We start from the raw sequence: 25,776 nt of genomic DNA, 5'->3' as shown, positions 1-25,776 counted from the left end.
CTTTACCAATCCAGCCACGGGCCCATCCATCTGGCCCATCAAGACTCACTCTCATTTCATCAGTCCATAAAACCTTAGAAAAATCAGTCTTGAGATATTTCTTGGCCCAGTCTTGACGTTTCAGCTTGTGTGTCTTGTTCAGTGGTGGTCGTCTTTCAGCCTTTCTTACCTTGGCCATGTCTCTGAGTATTGCACACCTTGTGCTTTTGGGCACTCCAGTGATGTTGCAGCTCTGAAATATGGCCAAACTGGTGGCAAGTGGCATCTTGGCAGCTGCACGCTTGACTTTTCTCAGTTCATGGGCAGTTATTTTGCGCCTTGGTTTTTCCACACGCTTCTTGCGACCCTGTTGACTATTTTGAATGAAACGCTTGATTGTTCGATGATCACGCTTCAGAAGCTTTGCAATTTTGAGACTGCTGCATCCCTCTGCAAGATATCTCACTATTTTTGACTTTTCTGAGCCTGTCAAGTCCTTCTTTTGACCCATTTTGCCAAAGGAAAGGAAGTTGCCTAATAATTATGCACACCTGATATAGGGTGTTGATGTCATTAGACCACACCCCTTCTCATTACAGGGATGCACATCACCTAATATGCTTAATTGGTAGTAGGCTTTCGAGCCTATACAGCTTGGAGTAAGACAACATGCATGCAGAGGATGGTGTGGACAAAATACTCATTTGCCTAATAATTCTGCACTCCCTGTATATGTTCATGATAGCGATATTTCAGTGTGTTGACAAGTTGATGATCAAAATTTGCTGCAATGGGTTAGTGGCATTACATGTAATTTTTTTCTCCTTGTTACTATTACCTTTCTACAATTTTTACACAACAACTATGACTTCTGAAAAGTCTTTCACTGCCTGAAAAACTCCAAACGGCCAAAAATAAACATACAGAGTCATAAAAGGGAGAAAGTTCAAACATTCACAGCATAGCTGGGAAACATATGAACCCTTGGGTCTGCTGGCATCAGCAAAAACTAATTAGAGCCAGTAGTTTGCAAACCTGGAAACCAGTCAGTGACAAAAATCGAGGCGCGCGATAGGACGGCTTTGATCAACTCAACTCCAGAATGGTTTCAGTATATGCACGAGCCTAGGAAGAGAATAAATGATAACAAAAAATGTAGAGATACCTTGATAAAAAAGAAACATCCGATATCAGATCTAAGAATGTGGCTGAACTAAAGCATTCGTGTAGACAATACAGCTCAGGTGTTTTTCTATTTTGATATAAACGAGTCATTTTTACCCTCATGTTATTTATTGGTTAGTTTACTTCTTATTTCGTTATAAAATATAATCTCTCCATATATATAATATGATGTTTTCAGTATTTCAACTTGCATACTTGCTTTTGCAGGTGGATCCACGTATCTGGATGATCACGGACAGCCTGCTCCAAGAGTGAGTCACTGTTATCATGTCTCAGTGTCACTGTGCTTCTTCTCCTGTTTTGTCTAATTTTCCTTTTTTTTTTTGTCCTGCATTCTCACCTCCCCATCTCCTCACAGTTCCAGCTAAGTGCAGTTAGGATAATGGTTTGGTCTGTGCAAGGGAGCTGCGTGCAAACGCGCTCGAAATACCAGCTAGACCTGGCTTCAGTGCTACAGTAATGCTTTGAACGCAGTCTCTCTCGTACACAGAGTGCTGACACAGGGGCCTTGTATTCATCCAGCTGCATGTCTACGGGACTATCTCTCCTCTGTGCTCCCTTTTTCTCTCCTTGCCAACTTGTTTCTGTCTCCGTCGGCCCCTTGTTTATTATCTGCTTCTATAGTCAATCACCTCATTTTCACCTCATTGAATCCCTTTCTTAATTGCTTTATTCACTTTTTAGTTAAAGGAGTCACTGGTGTTTATATTGCCGGGCACAGGATTTATTGCATTGCTAACTTGAGGCTTTATCAACTATGGTTACGAGGTTTGCTTGTGGCCGATGTGAGCAGCTGTTTGGATTTAGTTAGATCACATCTGGCCTTTGTGAGTTGTGTGCTTCAAACTCGTTTTGGCCACTCAGACAAACCTGGCAGCTGCTGTGTTTGTTTTGTAAAGAGAACAGTGGGGTCTTATTTACAGTACGTGAAACAAACTGTGGCTGACTGGAACATAGTGGAAAGATTGTCGTAATTTCCTTTATGCAGTTTTATTTTTTAACACGGTACTGTTATCTGAAAGAAACTTTTTTTTTTACTTAGAGCAAGACCCCACGAGTATTCTTAGTCTCTAAACTGCATAGTGCAGGGTTGATGTCAAGCTTTCAATATCATATAGGATATTGCAGAAAATGAATTTCAAGTAGGCCTAATAAATTACAAATCGTTTCCACAAGTTTCTCCTGAAGAATGAATAGAGTTGGACAGCTTAAATATGTCCCGAGGCATCTTATTATAATATTTATTGTGCAAACACAGAAGCTCTGGAATTCATTTGACATAGAAAAGTGTGAAAAGGGGGAATATTTTTAGCTTTTGAAAACAACAAGAGATCATTTAAGAATTGAATCTGTTACTTTATGTCTAAGTATATTACCAGATATTATTAAATATCATTAAAGATGTGTACTGTGTCTATAACTAACTTGATATCACAATTTTGCTCACTTTCTAGTTGTTCATACATTGATTTAACAGAAGTAGACGAGTGGAGGTGACGCCCAGAACAGTTGTAGAAGTCCAGTCGGCAAACTCGATTTGAACACAGAGTTTCAGCAAGCAAGTTACAGTGCTTAAACAATTTATTACACCACCATATCATTATATTTTTAATGCTAAAATATAATTATTGTTGGTTTCAAATTTACTGTTTTCCAAAAGAGCAGAAATAAATCTGGGATGCCAAATTGCAATTATTTACTTGCATTCCTGAACAGAAAAATTAGTTTTAGTTGTTGAATAATACGCTTGATTAATTTCTGACTTTTCAGAGAAGTTTAGTGTGGCAGCTCCAGTGTGGTTATATACTTAATATAAAAAATCATCACTTTTACAGTTTGGAGGTAAATTAGGTATAGAGGCTAAAACCGTTTTGTCCCACGCAATTTTTTTTAACTTAATTCTCAATTAAGAAGAATACTACTACTTTTCTTTGTATAGTACTCTTTGTGTGAATTAGCAGTATAGAAATTTAATAACGATATAATTTCAACATTTATTTGATTAGCATTTCAAGCTATTTCATCTTTGACCACTAAAAGCTATTAAATTGCTCTAACTGCATATAAGTATAGGATACTTCTTTCTTGTTTTTTAGGCTTCATTATCATTATCATTACTATTATTTTCTTAATTTGGCGGTGGGTTATTTCTAAAGTTCCCACCAAGTTCCTAGATTTTTCACTCGGGCTCTGATTTCAAATTAGATGACAGTTGCCATGTGCAACCACTGTAGCAGCTTTGATAACTAAATACAGCCTCCAGATATATAAACTAGGTTGAGTAGTCTGCGCATCTGGAGGCACAGACTAGTGATTATATGTTATTTTCTTGCATTGACTGATTCCATATCTTCTGTCATCTCTTCCCAGACAGATGATGCAACTGCCATGTCAGTGGCAAGCAGTACATGAGCCTCATCTCTCATTATCGTTTTAACATCCCCCTAGAGTTACAGTTGATCTGCACCTTCAGCAGAGGTCTGACATTCCGTAGCATGCGTGTGCAGAAGGTCGAGCTTTGGGTAAATGTGGGGAAAGATTAGAAATCGAGTTGAAAGCTCAGCATGAATGAGGGTGTATGGAAAAACCACGCAGCTCTCAGAATAGAGTTATGAGCCTTTGTGTGTGCAAGCACTACAAGAATGTCCTCTCTACAATTTTTGCACATGTTTGAAATGTATATCCATCACTTTATGAAACACACTTTGCAGCACTTTTCAATATAATTCCATAGTTTATTTAATTGTTAGAATTGTTAGGAGAAGCCATCTGCCCTTAAGCTTTGATGAATTTGTTATTGTAAATAAATGGTGAAAGTACAGATGGGGGGGGGGGGTGCTCAGATGTATGCTAGAGGGGACCTCATTATGATCCATCAAACACAACATGGTGCTTATGAACTTCTGCTGTGGAAGTGCAAAAATGGCATGTTTACTGAAAAGCATAATCTCTTGTTGACACTATTTTAATTGAATTCAATTTTATTTACATAGCATCGCAGCAATAGTTCCCTCAAGGCCTTGAGAGGTACTGCAGTCTGTCTAGTACCTTTACCCCTTGACTGAAGAATCTCAAAATGATGGTCTACTCAAATAGCACATAATACAACACATGAGCAACAACCTTAATTACATCATATATGCCCATACATTGACAATAAAGACAAACGTTTCAGTGACAGGCCTATTCTACTATTCTTCATCCCCCTTTATAAGAGGAACCAATAACCAAAGCTAAACTCCAGCATCATATGGAACCCTGTTGCTTATAGAGGCATATTAATTAAACTAGAAAACTTGAAGCATAATCCTAAAGGGCCGTTCAGCACAAGTATCTTATATTAATTTCTCTTACTATCCGAGTTATTATTTATCGGGCTTCCACAGCTTTCTTTTGTCCTGGTTCCCTCCTCCAAAGGCAGATGGCTGCACCTTCCTGAGCCTTGTCCTGCCAGATGCTTCTTCCTGTTATAAAATGGAGCTTTTCCTCCCTACTGTTGCCATGTGCTTGCTCAGAGTCGGTCATCTGATTGTTAAGGTCTTCTCTGTATTAATGTAGGGTCATAACCTTATGATATAAAACGCCTTTAGGCAACTGTTGTTGTGATTCGGCATTATATGATTAAAACTGAATTGAATTATTCTTGTCTCATTTGTTAAGGCACAAATCAAGTCTGTTCATTTCAACTAATGTAAAGCATTAGTGGTGCTTATTTAGATACTTAGATTGAAACTCCACTTTTACTGCTACTGAGGGCAGTAAGACTCCCTTTCTCCTCTTTTGGATGAGAGTGAAGAAGAATGGATTGGTCAGTATTAAGAGGAAGTTGCTGAGAATGTCGACTGCACCCTAACGCTAATTGCCACCCCTCACTTAGCAATAAATGAGCTGTTAATACTAAGGAGCACTGAACCCAAATCAGCCGACCGGGACATTTTCTCAAACTTCCTGTTAGATGATTGAAGATTGAAAAAAATTACCGCTAATCACATTCATATCAGAGATGGCCGGTCCAGCCATGAGAAACTCATAATAATTTATGTGTGTTTTTTGAACTAATGACACATTTCAAACTGTGCAAAAGAAAAAGAAACTCGATACTTTTTTTTGTGTGAACGTGTGGGAAGAATTGTGGAATAGCAAGTAAGAGAGAGGAAAAAGGAGAATAGGAAAGTGGACTGCTCATCTCCGAGTCTGCTTGATATAAGCTAGAGATTAAAAAAAACCCATAACAACATGAATATCAACAGGAAAAAGTGTCATTCTCTAACATGATGGGAAACAGCATGGTTACATAATACTTTCTGACAGAATCTTTACTGGCAGACCCTGTGGACATTTCTCCCAGCGTGTATCAGAAACCAAGCTCTGCAGAGTGGGAACAACAATAGCACAAGCTGAAAGCTTGCCCTTTCTGTGTTGTCAGTGCCAGCGGGAGATTTGGACTTTTGAAGGCATGTCTGCTGTTATTCCTGTTAGTCAGCAGCAGGATGTTAGAAGTCTGACAGTCATTTGTCATGATATGCTGTCCTGTGAAACACTGAATGTATTTCAGCCTGTAGTTACTTGGCAAACACTGTGGAAAGTTGAACTGCTGTCCAAGAGATCTATTTCCTGTCAGCTCAAAAACTTTTCCCAAATGTAATGATATCGCTCTTTTTCTTTCTTTTTTTTCATATTTTTGTTAGAATAACAAACTTTTCTTGTTAGGTAATAAAAAACAATCTCTAAACTTGCATCATTTTATCTTAACTGAAGCTATGTTGTCATTTCAGTTCTTTACCTCTTTATCTGAGGGCGTGTTCTCATGTATTTGCATCAAACTTATTCACTTGCTAATGAAATCCAGGAACAGGCTTTGATTCTGGGACGTATATGCGGGAAGTGATATTGATACGGTGGTGTCATCTTTCTCTTCTGGCCCTCTCATCATTTCTTTCTATCTCCTTGAACGCTTCAACATCAGTCCTATTGTTTTCTCTGCTTTTCCACTAAATTCTGGCAAATAGTCCGAGAGGCCTTCACTGTTTGTACGGATTCTGTGCTGTGGTGGGGCTGCTCTTAGCGGAGAATCAGAAAAATAAGGCTTTGTGTGTGTGTGTCAGGGAGGGGAGGGGGGTGTTCTCACTGATAAATTTTCTCAGAGTGCTTTCATTCTTTAGGGGCCACTTGTGTAAGCCTTGTGAACTCTTAGAGATAAATGCCAAATTAGTGCATTCTTGCTGACCTTGTGCTTAAATGTGTTTCATATTTAAATTACATATCAGCGATAACCTTCCAATGTAAATCATTAGTCAATTTATTGGAAATGAAATAGACTGGTATCGACAGTTTTAAGTTTGTGAATCATGGATGAGCTAATTGGTGAGTCATGTGTGAACTTCCAAGTGATTTTGCCTCAGTATCGTTTTGACTAAGTTCTGTGGAGGAGCTTAAGGGGAGAACAGTGAAGCACTGTATACTCATACTAGGTCTTTGTGTCTGTTATTTCTAATGTACTATTAATGTGTTGTCAGGGCAGTTTAGTTCAGCTCTAGAGAGAGCAGATTATAACTAGAGGTCAAAGTTCAGACACAAAGTTACAGGAGAATGTCGTAAGAATTTAATACATTTCCCTTTTTCTGCTTTTTTCACAATATTTTTTCCTTAGCTGCTTTTTTATAGTCAAAATAGCACACAGTAAATGCACATTTCACTTATCAACAGTGAAAGTAAAATACAGAATACATGTGTGCGTTTCTGTCCTCGCAGGTACTCCCGTTCCCAAGCCAGGTGATCTATAATCGTGTGGGAAAGTGCGGCAGCCGGACGGTGGTCATCTTACTGAGGTTACTCGCTGAGAAACACCAGTTCAACCTGGTCTCCTCTGACATCCACAACAAAACACGCCTCACTAAGCATGAACAGGTAAGATAGCCCAGATCGCGCTGTGGTCCAGTGATGCATGGATTTAAAAGACTGGTAGAAGATTATGCAGAAGATCTAACATGTGATAACACATTATATTGTGGAACAACAGAAAGAACCAAAAAACTGAACAAAAACAAAAGAGAAAGCACAAAATATAGAAAAATCGATCTTTTTCGTATTATATTTTGTGTGTGTACATGTTTAGATGTTAAGACATCTTTGTGAGGACAGAACATTGTCATGCTACTATACTTGTGAGAACCAACAGTCATTTATGGGGACAATATGCTCTTCCCAAGAGTTTGAAGGCATTTCTGAGGCTCAAAATGTGGTTTTAGTGTCAGGGTTACAATGAGGTTATGGATAGGTTTAGGTTGAAGGTTGGGATTAGGCATTCATTTTTGATGATTAGGGTTATGGTAAGCAGTTAGGGAAAGCATTATGGCAATGACATGTCCTCGATAAGATATGAAAACGAGTGGGTGTGTGTAAAAATTAGAATTGTATAAAATTATGTTGAAAATCTCTTTGGGGTCCTGGAAGCTCTAAATAAGTCTACGGTCAGTGAAAGCCCCAAACAATATCCTAGTTCATCCTAAAAAATCATTTGCAGTTCAGCTATGAAAAAAACGTCCTTATAATAGTTCATCAAAAGAAGAAAAAAGAGGCACAAGGCTTTAAAATCTGCCAGCTGCTCTTCAGAGCAGTAGATGCAAGCTTAGTACCAAAAATAAGGTTCGCCGAAGCACTACATCTCACATGTAAAACAATACAACAAGTGTACTGTAGAAGCCATCACACAAAAAGATAGCCGAATTATCAAAAGTCTACATCGGAGTCCCTTAATAGCTGTTTTGGATCATTTAAAACAATCTAAACTTAGTTTGCCATGGAAATGTAGCTTTTTTTTTCTTCTCTTCCCTTTTACTTGGACAATTTAATCGTTCTGGAAAATATGGGGAAAAAAATGACACTAAAAAATAATTTCCTTCATGTGAGGGTTTGTGGTCTTCAAATCCGTCAACTTTAAACTGTTTCCTAACTCATTCATCATTTGTTTTTATATGAGTGTAGTTAAACAGGTCTAAATCATTTCACTGTTAAACAGCCAGATGATATTGTCACATCCTTCGAGTAGCAGCGTGTGTCCCCCAGGTGAAGCTAAAGCAACTGTGCATTGTTCAAATAACTGTGTGGTCAGTGTCAAATTAACAGCAGCGGTTTATTCAGTGCTTGTTTTTGTAGTTATTGTAAGAAAAAGACTGAAGGATCATGAATCTTCTTTTATTATTTCCTGGAATATCTTGAGGACATGAGCATTGGGTTTACAGAGGAAAAACTGCGTTCCTTTAAAAATACCACAGCTTTTTAAGACGTAGTGCTCAGCCATGCTAGTAGGAATAAGAGTGAAAATGCTAAGGTGTATAAATTGTGCCCTTTCTTAAATCTTTTTCTAATTGATATATGCAGTACTGTGCAAAAGTCTTGATCCACCCATCATTTCTATAGATTTTGCTAGCAAATTTGGAAAAATTGAAGTTTTTGCAGCTTTCTAAGGGAAAAACAGAGTATGTACAATTCTGAAAATCAGTATTTGGTTGACAACCTTCATCCTTCAATAGACCCTGAACTCTCTTAGGCAAACTTTCTTGTAATTTCTGTAAATAGTCTTCAGGAATAGTTCTCCAGGCTTTTTGAAGGCCCTTCAAAGCTCTTCTTTGGATGTTGGCTGCCTTTTGTTCCATTTCCTGTCAAGATGATCCCACACTGTTCTAATATTGTTGAGGTCTGGGCTCTGTGGAGGTCAATCTATAACTGTGTTTTTCTATCTAGGTATGGTTTTAATAAACTGGGAGTGTGATTGGGATAATTGAATCAATTTGCAGTGAGTCCTCCAAGTGAAAGGATGAGCCATCATTGCTAAAAAAAATACAGCTAACTTATTGAAAGTGTTTTACCCTAATCATGCTCGCGGTCCAAGACCAGGAAAATCAAATTATTATTATTCTAGTCTGAGCCCACTACAGCATCAGTATCCTTTCCACTTGCCCATTCAGCAAGGTTAATCTTTGAGCAGCAATGAGCCTCTACCTTCAAGAACATAGTTCATGGCATCGTTTTCAGCACCATCCTTTCATTACTTCCACAGTTAGCACCAGGATGCCAGTTTCCGTTTCTTCTATCTTACTTTTTCAACATACTTCAGTTCCCATTGCAGGCAGTGGGTTGCCAGATGCAATTTCTCTGTCCTACTTGTTATATTTATCTGCTCCAACTTCTAGGACCAGGTTGCCAAATCTTTCTCCATCCCCACAGTTGACCATTCTCCTGGGTTGCGTTTAGCCTCGATAAAACATAGCAACGAGATGTTATCATATACAAGTATTGCCTCAAATGGGATTACGGTGGTCTGTGGCGTACTCTGTCATTTAATACAGCAAGGTGTATTACTGCTGACTGGGTACACTTGTGACAATCATTCCTCATAGTTCAATCAAGAAACTATAGGAAACTGATGCAAATGAAATTGCTCTTAAGTGCCCATGGCTCATCTTTGGCACCAGGATGCCAGTTGATGTCCCATCATTTCAAGTCTCTTTGGGGCTGCGTTCAAAGAATCTGCATTCTCTGCACCAGCTGGTCTTGTTCCTTTTCTTGCAATAACAAATACATATATGCAGGGAAAACAGATAGATTAAGCATTCCATCTATTAATGACAAGCCAGTGTTGCGCTATGTTTTTGTCCAGCAGGGTTTACAGGCACGCTGTGTTAAGTTAAACATCCAGTGCTTGTCAAACCCATTAACACTCTTTACTCTCTAAACCATTCCTGTCAGAAACCACTGACGACATTTACAAATTAAAAATCTTCTGTACCTCTCTCTGGCACATCAGTCTCACTATATGGCTTTTAAGTGTTGGAAAACTTCAGTCACTGATTAATTAACAATTCAACCTGCTTCTTCATCAACTTTCTTAGTATAAGTTGCCAGATGTAAATACTTCTTATTGCATTTTCATCATCTGGCTACATTTTAGCTCCCCGTACTGGTTGCTGTGTCCTTGAACTACTGAGAGCCAATTCTCCCTTCTACTGATGCCAGCTCTATAAAGTCTGGTAGTGGATCCACATCGATAATAACAAAAAGTGACAACATCCTCCAAGTTCCTCATGCCATGGCAGGCACCATCTAATTCTTGCTCCGTGAAACTCAGCAGCATCAGTCTGATAGTCCTCCTCACAAAACGTTCTTCTTACCCTTTCCTGCCCCAATTTGCTCCCTCTTCTGGCACTTGATACTAGCCCTGTGCATCATCTTTCTTGACCAGTCATTCATTGCCACTCTCTTGCTGCATTATTTACACCCTTGCTTATCAGCATAATTACCCATGACAGCTCCTCTAAATCACAAATGTGCCTTCGGTGACCCCGCTTGTGAGTTTAAATGGTATCTTCTTTTAGGAACTTGACATTTAAGATGTCCTCCAACACAAATTAACTCTACACAGATGCCACTCCTTTTACTGGTATTGGGGTTTTTTGCAGGAACTCCAAAGAAGAAGCAGTAAGAATTCAAAGAATCGGTCAGTATCACTAAACTCTTTCTTGTCAGTTCTTAGCTGCTAAATCTGTTCTGTAGTAACTGCAGCTCTGCTTTGGAGGCATAAAACAAATTGATAAATCCATTTTCATTCATGCAGACAACCTAGCCTTGGTAGAAATATCTATGTGAAGAAGAAACTGCCATCTTTGCTTTTATCTAATGGACCTAAATTGTCAAACTTTCAACAGCTGTCCTGAATTTTCATTGTTGCTACTTCATCTCCTATGCCCATCTTTTCCTGTGCATTAAAATAGCAAATGTTACAGTAAATGTTGTCTTATTGGCATCAATGTCATATAAATTAGACACCATTTCAACCGTGTCTACTCATCACAAGCCTTCAGCATCAAATACATCTTTATCGCTGTCTATCGTTAACTTCTGATCTCCTCTCCCGCAGCATCAAACTTTATTCAAAATATGCTCGCAATCATCCATCATGTATGCATCAATTATGAGGTGGGGGTCTCCTTTGGGAGCTGCCAGTCCTCACCTTTGTGTGGTCTTACTTCTCTCTTCTTTGTATTGTGGGTTGGAGTTATTTAGAATTATTGTATCATATACCAGTCACATGTACTTTTTAGATTTCCCTTTTTCAGTAATGCAATGCTCTTTTCAGCCATCTGGGCAAAAAAGAAATTTAATCATGTGTTTGTGTGGGAGTGCTGCAGCAGTGACTCACATTTGCAGCCTTCTTTCGAAGTAAGGTACTGCTAACCACTTGTGAATGGTCAGCAGACACTAAATATATATAACCATTACTGACCAAACTGATGTAAATATTACACTAATATTGAAACAGTTACTTGTTTGCCCATTCATCAATCTCTGAATGCTGGCTGCACAGACAGTGGCAGAACACGGTTAGTCTCATTAATTCACGGGGTATAAAACATCTTTTTAGAAAGACTGTACACATTCCGGTGTCTAAGCAAGGGGGGTCCGGTTAAGAGTGTAAGTCTGTGCTTGTGTTTGTGTGTTCTTCTCGCATGTGTACTTCTGTGTTGACTTCCGCAGATCCAGACGCATGTCACCTAAGTTTAGAAATGCTGGTCTCATCAGTTGTGGTTCTGGCTCTGGACTGCAGTTTTGGATGGGTTTCCTGCTGGCACTCCCAGCAGTGCTTTAATGGGTTTGCCCAGGGTCGATGCCTTGTTTGCTGATTACCAAAAGTGATGGTGCCATGTTTCTCTGGAACTTCGCAAAGCTGCTATGGGCTTTGAGGCACACAGTATCGTGAACTATCTGTGCACCAGAACAGGCTTAGTGAAAGAGATTTGTGGCATTTCCTGAATAATAATTATAAAAAATAAATGTAAGACCTTTAAAAAACAAGGAGAAAAATTCTTTACCATCCATTTGTCTGCCATCGAAGTCATGATTCCTACCACTGTCTGACCAAAGATAAGAGTGTGTACCTTACCACACTTACTGATTATTTAGGCTTATAAGTTGATTGTGATATAAAGGCAAACTGAACCCAGGGCAGCAGTCAAATCTTTCTGTGGTTCCCCCTTCGTTTCCCCTGATGAGCCCTGTGAGGACACCACCAGAGCTGTGGGGAGGAGGTAGTAGGGGCTCAGAGGGTTGCAGGTATGCCTGGAATCTCATACCGTCCTCTACTTTCTTTCTGGTGAATGAAAGTGAGGTCTGGCCAGACGGACCAAAGGGGTGGGGCTGAAAAACACACAAACACAGCAAACGTGCTAAATGCATTCAGTGCCTGCATGTTAACCTGGGCGCGGGGGTGAGAACATCAGGGGAAAATGTTTTTTAAAATGTACGTTTATATGCGTAATTCAAGTAAAGTAATAAGTGCTGTAGAGTGGCTTAATAAATTCTACAGTGCTAATGAAACTCTTACATTTTTTACTTTTCTAGCAGGAGAGATCCACAGAAGGGGAAGCAGAGTGAGTGGAAATGTACTGAGTTTATAGAAAAGAGTGGGGTGAAGCCCAAATCTGATTGGGGCCTCAGATTAACCACTCTCTGTACATAAACAAGTATACATATTACTGTTGCTATCCAAACAGTAAGTCTATGACATAACAGCTGCCTGTATGTAGTTTTTTAAGTGCAGGTCATTCAAACTGTTACTTGACCGATCGGTTCATTTGACAGAGAGCATTTTAAATAAAGACTGAAACTGTACGACAGGGAACATGACCGTTATAAGTAAGATTTGAGAATCGGCCCCAGTTTTACAGACGTGTTGAGAGTATTAAGAAACTGTTTACGCCAATTACAGTAATCTTTATTCTGCGACAATGACAATACTTTACGTCTTAAAGTGAAACCCAACTTACCAAGACTTATGTTTCACTTGTATTTTAAGATTTACTCTTGACGTCATGGATCATGGGAAACGGAAAGAAGGAAAAGTAACGCATTAAAGCAGCTTTAACAAACACAAACACTGGAGTCCCAAACTTTTCTTAGCCTTACCTGATGGATTTGAGGAAAAGGTCTTTGCACCTTTCTGCAGGTCATGTATTAAAAAAAAAAGTCTTGAAAGAAATTTCATGTAATCGACCTTTCTTTGCCTTGCATTTAGTTTGCTGCTGCTGGTAACCTCTGAAATAACTGTTCTTGGTCTCTCCTGCAGCTTGTTGATGGACACACAAACTCATCACTGAGAGAGTCTTGGCTCATTGACATCTAGCCGCTGTAACCTGGAAGCCAAGATTAAAAAAGAAACTTTGCAACTTGTTAAGGATTTGCCTGCAGCGACATTTTGTTAATGTGCCCATTATTCCCTTGCAATGCATAATTCACCTCCCCTGTCCTTCTGCTGTGCAGTAGTGGAGAATTTTAAATGTGCCAAGTTGGTGTCCTCTTCTTCTGCTGCAGCTTTATAGATTTTCGTTTTCTTCTGCAAAGACTATGTTTTCCTTTTGAAGGGTTTTGTGTGTACTCGTTGCAATAATGATCTAACAGCAGGCACCTCTCCCGGTAGAGTCATGCTCTGTGTATTGCCACTGGATGAAAAAAGGTGGACATGGACCAATGCAGAACAGAAAGAAGCCCTTTCAGCCACTCTTTTTAAAATAAATGAATGAAACCTTGCATGGAATGTAAAAAAAAAACCACAACCCAACGACAACAAAAAAACACATAAAAACAGACTGATTTATTGAGATTATATTGCTGAAGTTCTCTTGCTCTTTTTCTGCACCCCTATAAAAGGTGGATCTCAACAATCCAGATTCCCATAGATATGGAAGATGTGGGTTTAAGGTGCTAAAGTCACGTCTTACAGATCCTCATTACCCAAGCACACCATGCTGTTGAATTTGCAGCAATGTAGAATTGCAGATTGTAGACAGAAATGACTATGGCTCTCTGTAGCAACAATATTGTTATTTAGAGGTGACAGTGACAGCATCTGATAAGTGTGGAGTATGGAAGGCATTACAAGAAGAACCAATTATATCTAAATCTATTATATCCAAAGCAATGGACAGTCCACAAGAGAGGTGAAGACGAGTGCAGGCAAGGTGGAGTGGGTGGAGACGAGTGTCAGGATTGTGATTTGTAACAGAAGAATAGTGGCAGGAGTGAAAGAGAAGGTTTACCAGCTGTATTGTATGGTTTGAAGATGGCAGCACTGACGAATAGACATTAGGCCGTGCTGGAGGTGACAGTTGAAAATGTTAAGGTTTTCTGGGAGTGACTAGGATGAACTGACTTAGAAACGAGTATGTCAGAGGTACAGCTCAGGCTGAGCGGTTTGGAGACAAAGAGAGACAAAGGTTGAGATGGTTTGGGCAGAGGGGGGGAAATTGGGTAGAGTGGAATTGCAAGGAAGGAGGAAAGGAGGATAATCACAGAGAAGATTCACGGATAGTAAAGTTGGATGTGCAGAGGGTTGGTGTGAAAGAAGAGGATGCTAGGGATAGGGTGAGATGACAGATGATTCGCTGTGTCGACAATAAAGGGACAAGCTGAAAGACGAATACAACAAAAAGAAGCAATTATATCACAGCAGTTATGAGGGCAACCATACAAGTCCCATCCTGAAACCCTATGATGAGCAATTCAGCCATTTGGGTGTTTTTGAAGCAGATATGACAAGCTAGAAGTGGATATCACTCAGAAGTAGTGGGATATAATGAGTTTTTCAAAACAAGATAGGTTCTTACAAAAGGACACCGTTCTTTATCTGACCTTTTTTCCCCCAACCACAGCAGTCGCCCTCTGATAGCCAGTAGAAAATAATACAGATTTTAAGGTTCTTCAATACTGCTTTCAGGAATTGTTAAGTATCAGAAGCCCTGATAGTCTTTTATATATAGTTAGGATGGAGGAGTTGGGATCACTATGTTTTGTTCCCTTGTTCTCAAATCGCCTGTATTGTTCTGCCATTGAGCTTGTTTCGTGCTAGACATGGTCATGCTTGTTTCCATTATAACCTTGCCTTGAGACCATCTCTGCCCGTCTTCTGCAGTTAATTTTGTGGGTTAGCCTCGCCTCTCAGTACAGTCCTCAGCCTCTATCTCTCTGTCGAAACTGATGGGCAAAGTCACACGCAGACACACAAACACACCTTTTGACTTAAACTTCACATGAATATGACTTCGAGCTGTAATGTGCGGTCTGTTTCCTGGCTTTGCAGTGCCGATTCCTGCTCACTGGTCGAAAGGGCTTTGATATAGAGAAATAGGATGAACTTCATTGCAGTTTTATCACTGGTAAAATGAAAAGAGAAAGTTCCTGAAAAAAATGTGTCATGTAATTAACAGTGACTCTGGTGCAGGAGAAAAGGTCTCCGTAATTTGAGAGACGAAATGAAAGAAAATTAAAGTAAGACGAGACAAATGGGTAACAGAGGCTACTTGGACTTGAGGTACATTCATCTTTGGACTCAAAGTACCAGTGTTTTTTAACTTCCCCTGTGGCCATACTGAAAGACTGGGCCTATAATCTCTTTTACACTTATCTTCTGTCTTTAAAGGCTCAGCTAAATTAACTTGCCAAAGTTAAACTACACAACAGAGACTGGAATAAAGAAAGGCAAATGAGTAAGGGGAAAATAAATTCACAGCTTGCATCCAAATAGACAAATGCAGCTTAGTATATTTCAAACTGGAAAAGAGCGCTGCGCTCTCACATCTTAAAGTAAAAGCCACCCAAAGTACTTAAATGTCGCTACAAGCTAGCCAATATTTTGAGTCATTGTTCTGTGTTTTTATTATTTTTAAATTAGGCATACTGCATGATTTTCTGATGCAGAGACATAACTTGAATTAAACTAACTTTTTACATGTGTGACTTTGATAACTGGATCTTACATAGTGAATTACTCCAATGTGGAACCTTTTATGTGAGGAATGACTAAGAATTTGGATCCAGTTGCTTAGTATTTATGCTATTCTGCACTCTGTAGTTGTACTTTTTGCTTGCCTCTCCATGCAGACCTGGAAGCCCAGTGGGAATATTTTTATTTCATTTTCTTAATTGATTTATTAGTTCATTCTGCAGAGGGTGAAGAAACTTTGAATAACAGCTTTAGAAGTGTTGGCAAAATCTTGGCTATAGATCCAAGATGTTGAGGTGATGAACATTGTGAGATGAACAAAACAGTGATGTTACATTCTGGTTCTTTATTGTGAATCCAGGCCGCCCCATAGCTATTTACATAATGACTTGTTTATTTTATGAGAGGTTATTTGAGGTCAAATATTTAACTAACTCAGATGGGAATTTTTGATTTCTCTTTAAAAAACCAAAAATTAAAGATGCTGTTTTGTCTAAATTGTCAGTATCCATAGCAGATGTTTGATTTTATGCATATTCATTTTTGTAAAAAGACACATCAAATGAGTATCTTTTTTTCCCCCAGGTGGATCTAATGAAAAATATCAGCAGTATTCCTCAGCCATTCCTTTATACCAGACATGTTCACTTCCTCAACTTTACAAGGTAAAGTCTACAAAAGTATTTCATGAGTGTTGGCTAAAATGTGGGGTTGTTTTTTTTTGTTTTGTTTGGGTTTCTTTTTTTGGTTCTTACTGAGTGCTTTTTATTTATCTGTGTCAGGTTCAAGATAGAGCAGCCTGTGTATATCAACATAATCCGGGATCCCATCAATCGCTTCCTCTCCAACTATTTCTTCCGTCGCTTTGGTGATTGGAGGGGCGAGCAGAACCACCTAATCCGAACTCCAGGGATGAAAGATGACGAGAGATACCTGGTGAGAAGCTTTTCTGCAGAGATACATTTTATTTTTGAAAAACCTTAAGTACACATGGACTTACTTGCTTAAAGTTCTCATAGATATGCGTCTTATGGTTTGGGCTTTTGGGCTTTCGTTTTTTTCTCTCCTTGTTGTAAATGAAACAACAAGAAACCAAGCTGGTGAATAAATGTATTGCTTTTCTTATAAACAAAGAGGTTTGAACTAACCACAGCCTCGGAGACTAACAAAAAGGAATCATTACCAGAGCAGCAAAAACTGCGGTTCTTCAAAGCTGTTTGCTACTTGAGGCTGGCTGCAAAAGCAAAAGAGTTCCCATAAACTCCAATGTCAAAATGGTCAACTTTACAGGAGAAACATGTTTACGGCATAGTACAAAAAATAGTTTTGGCCTCTCGTGCTACGTTCCAGTTCACTAGAAGGCACCACATCCTCAATTTGATTTGATGGTGATTCTTAACAGAGAATGACAAGTGGCATAAGGATAGACTGAAGTTTGAGACAGCAGTTTGTGGAAGGCCTCAGTGAGGAGTGGTGGCTGCTCCCAGGCCTGGCAAATCCCCAAATATTAATGAGAGGCGTGAGAGCTGAGAAAAGTGGGGAAGGGTGGGGCACAAAATCGTGAACTAACTTGTAGTGTAGGAAGGTTTATATAGTCGTGGAACCAGAAGGGGAGCGTATGAGGTGTGATCCCGAACCTGAAATCCAGATAAATAATCTAAAAGACAGTTGTTGAAGAGGCCATTCCTATCTGTTTATCTGTTTATCTGTTTATGGTTTTAATGCAGTTTTTGTTCACAAAATAAAGTAGGTCAATGGCAATAAACATGCTGCCTAAGTAGTCTGTGCTCAAGTTGTTTTTTTTAAAGATCTTATTAATATGGTAGACCTTTATCACAAACTGGGCCACACGGCCATGACTAAAAAAGGGAGATGCACACAAATGCCAATTAAAAGACTGTTTTTTCATTTATAACAAACAAGGAAAGAACTTCATGCTGTGTTTAGTCAGTATGATAAGAAGTGTAAATAAGTGCATTGGCAAAGAAATGGTGTATGCAGTGTCGGTTAGTGCAAAAAACCCAGAGTCTACCTGCTGTCAGTCACAAACGGTAAGTTACTTAAAACATTTGCCAGTCCCCAACAATTTGTTCACCGATTTAATAACCCCAGTAAAACTTGCTCCTCCAGCAAAACTTACCAAACCCAGCCAAGTATTTTGCAAGTCTATCTTGCTTGTTGCTCATGTTGCATTTGCTCAACTGTCCTTTGTTTAACAACCTCCAGCTTGTCCTTTTCCATTTCCAGCTTTTGCCTCTCAATCTCCAGCTTTGCTTTTCCTTTTCATATGTCATTTGCAACAAAGTGAGTCATTTACATAATTTCCTTAGGGGTTAATAAATTATTCTGACTCTGATGATTCTGATTCTGCTGTTCAAAAGCCAGGTTTCCTGGTGTAACCACACATGACAGTATTGATGTGTGATCAACTCTCATTTGCACAGCCACTAACTCTCCTATTTCAGTCAGCTGCAAGTTACTCTCAGAGTTTGTGTTTTCTTTATGACAGTTATCACCAAGACCAGTCAAATCAAGTTCATAATTGTCTGTAAATATCAGAAGGTGAACTTTTGTACAACAATCCAGAAAACCGTCTAATGGTGATGCAACAAATTCCTCCATCCCTGCCATGATTCAGTCTAAGACACAGGAAGAGAGGGGAAAAAACAAAGCCAGCAAACAGCATTGCCCCAGGTCGGTTAGTACATGAAAGATACAACATGTCCCTGAACCAAAGCGGAAAAGCCTCCTTCTGCTTACCTACTTTATGAACCCTAGTCTTCATTGAAATTAGAGGTGAGCCATTTAAACAGCAGCAAGCTGGTGACTCACCTGACACAACCAAAACAAAAAACCTACAACTAGCACAAATGGGCCACATTGATATGCCTACAATTCACCTACTATACTAGAGAACCATGCAATCACTGCTAATAGCTCACACCTGCCCAGGTGTCCACACACACACACACACACACAGCAGCTGTAGGATCAAAAACTTACCAGACAGACACAGTTCAAATTAACCAACCAAACAAGTCAAATTCAAACAACTCAGTTCTGACTCACAATATATCTCCTGGACACAAGTTGCAGCAAACATAATGCATATTGCATGCTTCACACAAAACATAATGTAATGGCAACAACCCAAACAACAAAACAAAACAGCCACAAACAAATTCATTTAAATAGATAAGCTCGTACTTGTAACAAACAAGTGGGGAAGATGCACACAAATGCCAATGAAAAGACTATTTTAAATTTAAAAAAACAAGGAAAGAAATCATCTGTGGCGTGTGTAGTCAGGGTGAAAAAAATGGCATATGGAACATTTAGTGCAAAACCTAAAAAACAAACAAAATCCAAAAGGTTATTTCAGATAGGAGAGCATCCACCCTGCAACTTTGATGGCTTTTAGAAAGCATTGCCACACTGGGCCCAGGTGTTGACAGTGTTATTGATGGGAACACAACAGCTCTCCAATGCCAGCAGATAACACCTACACCACAAACAGGCCAACAGGAAGGCAGCGTGGAGTGGGTCATCACACTTAACTCACAGATGCTAATCAAACTGGCTAAGGTTAGCTAAAAACTCACCACAATGAGGTCTATGTGGTCATAATTATAGTCCACAAACCACTTTGCAAAAATCTGATGTTCGCATGTTCAAATTCAAAAACCAAATCAGAGAAGCTCTCAACAATAAGAAAACACACTCGTAACAGCAGGTGACGCTGTGGCTTTTGAAGGGGGAAGACATCTGGTCGCCATGGTGTTGTGATCCCACAATATCCAGTGCCCACAAACTATAACAGTATTATTTAATGAGTCAAACAAATACTGAACCTTTTTCCTCTGTCTGCTTTTAATGCTGGTCCCAGTGCCCCAAACCCATTTGCTCTCATATTGACATTTGCTAAATCAGTGACAGAGATGCTTGTGATTTGAAATATGAATGCATTAGAAGTGTTTGACAAGCTAACACACTTAGTTGCTATGCGTGAATCACTGGTTGGCCGGTAACAGCGCATTAAATTTAAATAACTTTGGTTGCAGGCCCACTAGTTTCGCAACGTGATGGTCAGTAGAGACATGAACTGAAATGTTGCATAATGAAGTCTTATTCTGGTATTTCCATGATGTAGACTTTAATTACAGAGGCATGTATATTGAGGAATGTTTATACATGCTCTACATATATGTAGTAATGATACTATACACTGCACTGTAATTAGCCTAGGATCTCTTTAAAAAATGTTAAGAAGAGATGATCCTCTTGACGTTAATATTCTGCTTTAGCCATTCTCTTCTGTATTTCTGTTTGTTGCTGTCTCGAGACAAATTTTAACTTCCTAAATTCAAAAATATAAGCAATATATTAAAACCACACTCTACTCTCTTTGAAGATGTTCCACATGTGGTGTTGCTCGAGGGTGGATGGCAAATTGTAAACCCATGGCAGTCTGACGCTAACCCAATATATAAATCTGATTAGGATTCAAATTAAAGACTCGATTTACCACATCAGAAACTTGATATCCTACATCTGCCTCACAGAGTTGTTTATCCCTGTAGCACCATATTGAAGTCACTGCATACCATTTTTTTTTTTAACTCTACCTACCATTTGGAAGCATACTGTAATTTTCAAGCTACTATTTTTTGATCTTTGTGTTCACTCCATTCCCTTATATACTTTTTAAGCAGATGACAGTTAAAAGTTAAAAGTGAGATGAAGCATCTGATCGGAGGTCGGAAATCCCCCTGAAGTGAGACGCCCAAGCCTCGTATAAAATTTAGGGGGAATCCAACGAAAACGGAAAACGGTGTGTCAAAACAAAAGTGAGGTCAAAACAAAATCGTATTAATATTTGTTTAAGATTAGGCACAAACTCTTCTCATTCTTTCCTCCCACAGTAAGTGCTATGAGAGACCTAAAGGGTTCAGGAGGCTGTTCTGAGAAGCTAACAAGAGGAGCGAATGTCATTCTGGCTTGAGTCTGACTCGCTGTAATTAAGTATTGCACTGTTTGCCCTGGAGTTTGGGACCATGTGAGTTGAGTTATTAAAGTATGCAGACCACAGGGGCCCCTTGCTACAGTTAAAGGAGAGGGGAAGGCTGTGTTGTCATCGACTAGCCTACCTGTGTGTGCATTTAGCTTTAGATACACTTATGAGGAGAAAGTATTCCAGAAATGGTAAAGAAAAGTTGTTGTTTTTAAATTATTTTAACGCTGGTGCTTAATCCTTTAATTGAGTATAGTTTAGGAATGCTGTGTTGTACTTAAATCACTAGAGTGTCTTATAAGGTTTCAAGTAACTGACCAAAAGCTCTGAAAATATCAGGAATTAATATGTTGATGGTGATCCACAGATTTTGTCTTAATGTACTGGCATAAAGTGTCTCGTGGCAGCATCTCATAAATCAAAACTTTTTCAAACTCAGTCTTCCTTTGGTTTCATGTTACATTGCTGCTCCTGGTGTTATTTTTGTACTGTCTTTATTAGCAACAGCAGCAACCTAGTTCTAGTATCTAATCAGTAAAACCAAAAAAACAGTTGTTGCAAAAACATGCCTTCCATCTGCACGGTGTACACGGCTGCTGAAAACAGTACACACTGCCGAATATGCACAGAAATGTATTATGTGCAAAAAGATACATTTAGGGCTTCATGTATCAATTGATCAATCAAATATTTATTTCAAACATATAAGCAACAAATTAATAAACATGAAAAACAAAGAATATCAAATCAGTGAAGAGCATCATATTCACACGACCATTTCCTTTTGGAAAAGAGGAGGAGGACTGCATTGATTCTTGGCAAACGAGTCACCTTTATAGGGAGATTAAGTAGGTCTTTCATGGTTAAAGTTTCATTGACAGTATTGGGAAGATGAATGTCCACACTAGAAGTACAAATTCAAGTATGTACGGAAAGAGTACCCCTAATGTTAAGAATCACCCCTCAGACTGGGCATGGCTGTATCCTCCACCTGGTGTGCTTCAGCCTGCTTGCCCTGTGTTGGTTTTGTATGAGAGGTGTTGATGAAAGAGCGCTGTCAGTTGCTAGCCGGGGCCGAGGGAGCCTGATGCACGTGTTACTGAGACATTCCTGTGGTCGGCTTGGATTTTCCGTCAGTGCCCACACCCCCTTTTACATACACACATGCTACTTTATACAAAGGCATGCACTGGTCAGTTGAACATAGCACGCACACACTTAATCACACTCAGACACACATGATATTTAATTAAAACAAAATACAGATGCATCCGCTGACAGTACTAAATCAACCTCTGTCTTGCCGCAAAGTACAAAGTGCATGCGTGGCAGCCTACATATGAATACGCTTGCAAACACTTATAAAAAATGAGTGTCTGTCCTCACTGAACCTAAAGGGCCCAGCTTTTTCTCAAGACATGGAAATACTGGTTCAATCAGATGAGATTCCCACAGTAATTTGAAATAATCCAACATTTAAAATGACAAGTAGACTTATTAAATAAATACACAAATTATATTAGAGGGTTTACTGGCACCAGTCTTGCCTTAGCCTGCCTTGACTACAATAACAGACAGGTGGTGTGTCACACTGTTGGCCTAAGGCACAACGAACACATGAGGTTCACTCATTACACTTTTTTTTTTTTCTAATGAATTTCTGTGGTTTGTGTAACATAACTATAATCAGTGTTTTGATATTGAGGAAAACCATGAAAACCAAAGCATAGGTCCAGACTCTTTTAATAATTAAAACCTAATTTGGCTTGCTGCCTTAAATTTCTTTAAGGACACACTGCAAACTATGCCAAGATATGTCAAACTTAGTCAACTTTGGCATTTTAACAGATTCGACTAAAGACATGGGAACAGATTCTGTTTTCTTGTGACAGGCTGCAAGTAAAAAGTGCCTAAAGGTAAAGTTTTAAATAGTTTCTTTGCTATTTTGTCTGTTTTATGTAGACACGACGCTGGTTCATCCCTTGAGTTAGATGCCTTTTCCTGCTTGAATGATTCATAGGTCAGTGTTAAGTGGATTACCAACATTAAATATTAAATTCAGTCAGGAAGCCTCAAGACCATTTTGTAAAATTACCAGAAAAATAAATGGAATGGTTAAGCCCAAAATAGGCCTAAAACTTAAAGAATATTAAAATTACAGTTATTACCTCTAATCTTTACTAGAAATGCTGATGTACCTGTTTAAAAGGCACCCACTTGCTTATGTGTTCAAAAGATTAACTCAAAAAGCGAAAGCGTCTTTCCACTGCCTCCAGATAGCAAATACAAACAAAAAGTTCTTTTTGTGTTTTCTCAAATTTGAATGCAAAACATCCCATGGGAAAGGTTAACATCATCAATTACCCCTGATTTAATTTATGTCTACATTCCATTCAGTGAAATGGGAGACCATTGTACAGATTAGTGCCTATTTTGCTACAGTTTCTGTGAATGCTCTGTTGGCATAATCCACAGTGAGAAAAGGAACAATGAGCTTGAGTGTGCACACAGGAACTCTCTTTGAAATACTAATAAGGTTTTCTAAAGAGAGTGCGTATTGTCTGCGCGTGTGTGTGTACGTGTGTGCGTTGTTGTATACAAGCTGTGGCTGGATTCCCAGAAATCGCCTAAATGTTGATGCATGAGGGTCTCTGTCAGCGAATGTGCCACTTCCTGTCTGTTTTTGTTTGTTTTAGTGTATATGGCTTTTGCATCAAAGAACATACTCATTAATTGATGAAACTCAATCTACTCACATCACCATTCTTTAAATAGAATGGCGCTTCATAAACCTGTTATTAGTACCTGGGGATCTGCCCAGTCCGCGAGCTGCCTTCCAGTCCTCACTGAGGCCTTCCCCAAAACCGCCGTCTAGATCTCCATTCCTGGATCTAGCTTTATTCCACCTACTGTTTTCCTTCAAGAAACAATGTCTTGAAGATGTGGTCCGTGCTAGTGAAATGAAAAATGAAAGAAAAACATGGCAAACTTTACGCACGTCTGCGCAAGACTCGTACACTAACAATAGTACAGTGCTGAACTTTTTTTTTTTTCCCTGAAGGTTCCTCTGGGGTATTGTTGTGGTTCCCTTTGAAGGGTTTTCCAGTCTTTTGCTTCACTGATCACCAATAAGTCCTGTTCCCAGTGCACAGCTGAGAGGACTCACTCATAAAGTTCAAACACACCCTGCAGCCACTCTGTGAATCAGAGGCACAATTGTACCACAGTTTTCAGCCGCAAGAAAAATCTAACTAATCAAGTGAATAATTGATTTCATTCCAGCGCATGCTGCACAAGGCTTCGTCTTGTGATTGCAGCTTAGATAGATGCTAAAGTGATATCACTATTACAAATATCAAGTCCATGATATTGTAGTTGAGTCTTTTCTCCGTTTGGAGCCTTTAAGTCATTTTACTTGCAAGTATTTCAGACTTTATGTAACATCTACTGCAATTCTGCCCCTCCTACAGAGGATCCAGGATCTTTCTCGCATTTGTTTTAACAGGTTTTGGATTCAGTTTTTCTTTATGTAGTCTGAGAACAAAGGTTGTACAACCTTAGAAAAAGATGTTTGAGGCTGTATGAAAAACCCTGAGCAGACCTGATGGCAACATTTTTCAATGAGTTGTTCTCGTAAGGCTTTTATATCATGCCAGAAAATACAACTGGAAATAAATAAATAAGTCGAGGCTAATAGAAACATTAGCAATGAGTGTGCAAATGTCTCCAAGACACATAAACACTTAAGCATATAAACATGCTCTTCTACACATGGTTTATGCCTTTTTCTATGTTTACACTCCAGTCAGCATCTCTGTTTCAAGCTTCCTATTGCACTCAGATGATTTCTTATGCCACACCTGCAGCAGCAGGAGCAGCAGCTTGGATCCTTCATGAGGCTCTCTGACTTTTGTCCTGTTGGACTTGGCCATTTTTGTGATGATCCATGTTAGGCTTAGACTATTTTTGCCAAATTGCTGTTTAAGTTAGTCATTACAGAGCCATTATGGTATAAATCTAAACAACAACCTATGACAAAATGTTCTAAATTTGCCTCATGCATGTAGTCTGGTGCTACTGTAGGTGACATATTTGAGCGCAAGCCTTGTGCACACATGTGCCTGCTGCTGTGTGTGGATGTGGATGTGAGCCATGCTTCGTGGAGTGTTTTGTTGCTCAGGACTTGTTGCTATCCCTGAGGCTTACGTCACCTGACATGGATTTGACTGCTGTTTCCGTGGCACTCAGTCGCTGGCAAGCTTCACTCCTGCAACTGTCTTTTTTCCATTCATTACTCAATAGCTTTTCAGATAAGTGGTTTTTCAAGTTTCACAACTCTGGTCTCATTATCTTAATTGTGACATCTTTAAGTAAGTTAAACACGAATTCATTTGAAATTACTTTGTCTTCCTATGTGGTATCATAGCCTATGAGATCAACTAAGATGAGAGGGAAGAGCTTATCTTTGTGCACAAGATGTGGTTTGACAAAGCACTTTGGCTTGTGGGGTAATGACAGGCAAGCAGTCCAGGTTCACGGCAGTGCAAGTGAATAGCTTCCTCTAGTGGTAAAAAGAAATAATTGCAATTCTGATTGAGATCAAATTCACGGCAAGTAGAATAAAAAAATTTAAAAAGCATAAATTATTAGTAAAGCAAAAATATAAAGACTCATATGTGCTTGTCTGCTTTCAGGACATCAATGTTTGCATCCTAGAGAATTACCCTGAGTGCTCCAACCCAAGGGTTTTCTACATCATCCCCTACTTCTGTGGACAGCATCCTCAGTGCAGGTATTTATGAGATTTTGTGAAGTTGCATTACAAAAG

General features: G+C 39.2%; 1 protein-coding gene across 2 annotated transcripts in view; it reads left to right on the top strand.

The window, feature by feature from the left end:
• The window catches only part of usta (uronyl 2-sulfotransferase a), a 58,126-nt gene that overhangs the window by 29,480 nt on the left and 2,870 nt on the right, over positions 1–25,776 (top strand). For both annotated transcript variants that reach the window (XM_084952703.1, XM_084952704.1), the window contains 5 exons: positions 1,372–1,415; positions 6,916–7,071; positions 16,523–16,602; positions 16,720–16,873; positions 25,643–25,740. In XM_084952703.1, the coding sequence (XP_084808829.1) occupies positions 1,372–1,415; positions 6,916–7,071; positions 16,523–16,602; positions 16,720–16,873; positions 25,643–25,740 (532 nt within the window). The remainder of the gene's footprint in view (positions 1–1,371; positions 1,416–6,915; positions 7,072–16,522; positions 16,603–16,719; positions 16,874–25,642; positions 25,741–25,776) is intronic.

Source organism: Perissodus microlepis, chromosome 15 (assembly GCF_051167445.1).
Source record: "Perissodus microlepis isolate ML-2025 ecotype Zambia chromosome 15, ASM5116744v1, whole genome shotgun sequence".
Lineage (NCBI taxonomy): Eukaryota > Metazoa > Chordata > Actinopteri > Cichliformes > Cichlidae > Perissodus > Perissodus microlepis.
Note: the sequence above shows the minus strand (reverse complement) of the source record. Positions and strands in the feature narration are given on the sequence as shown.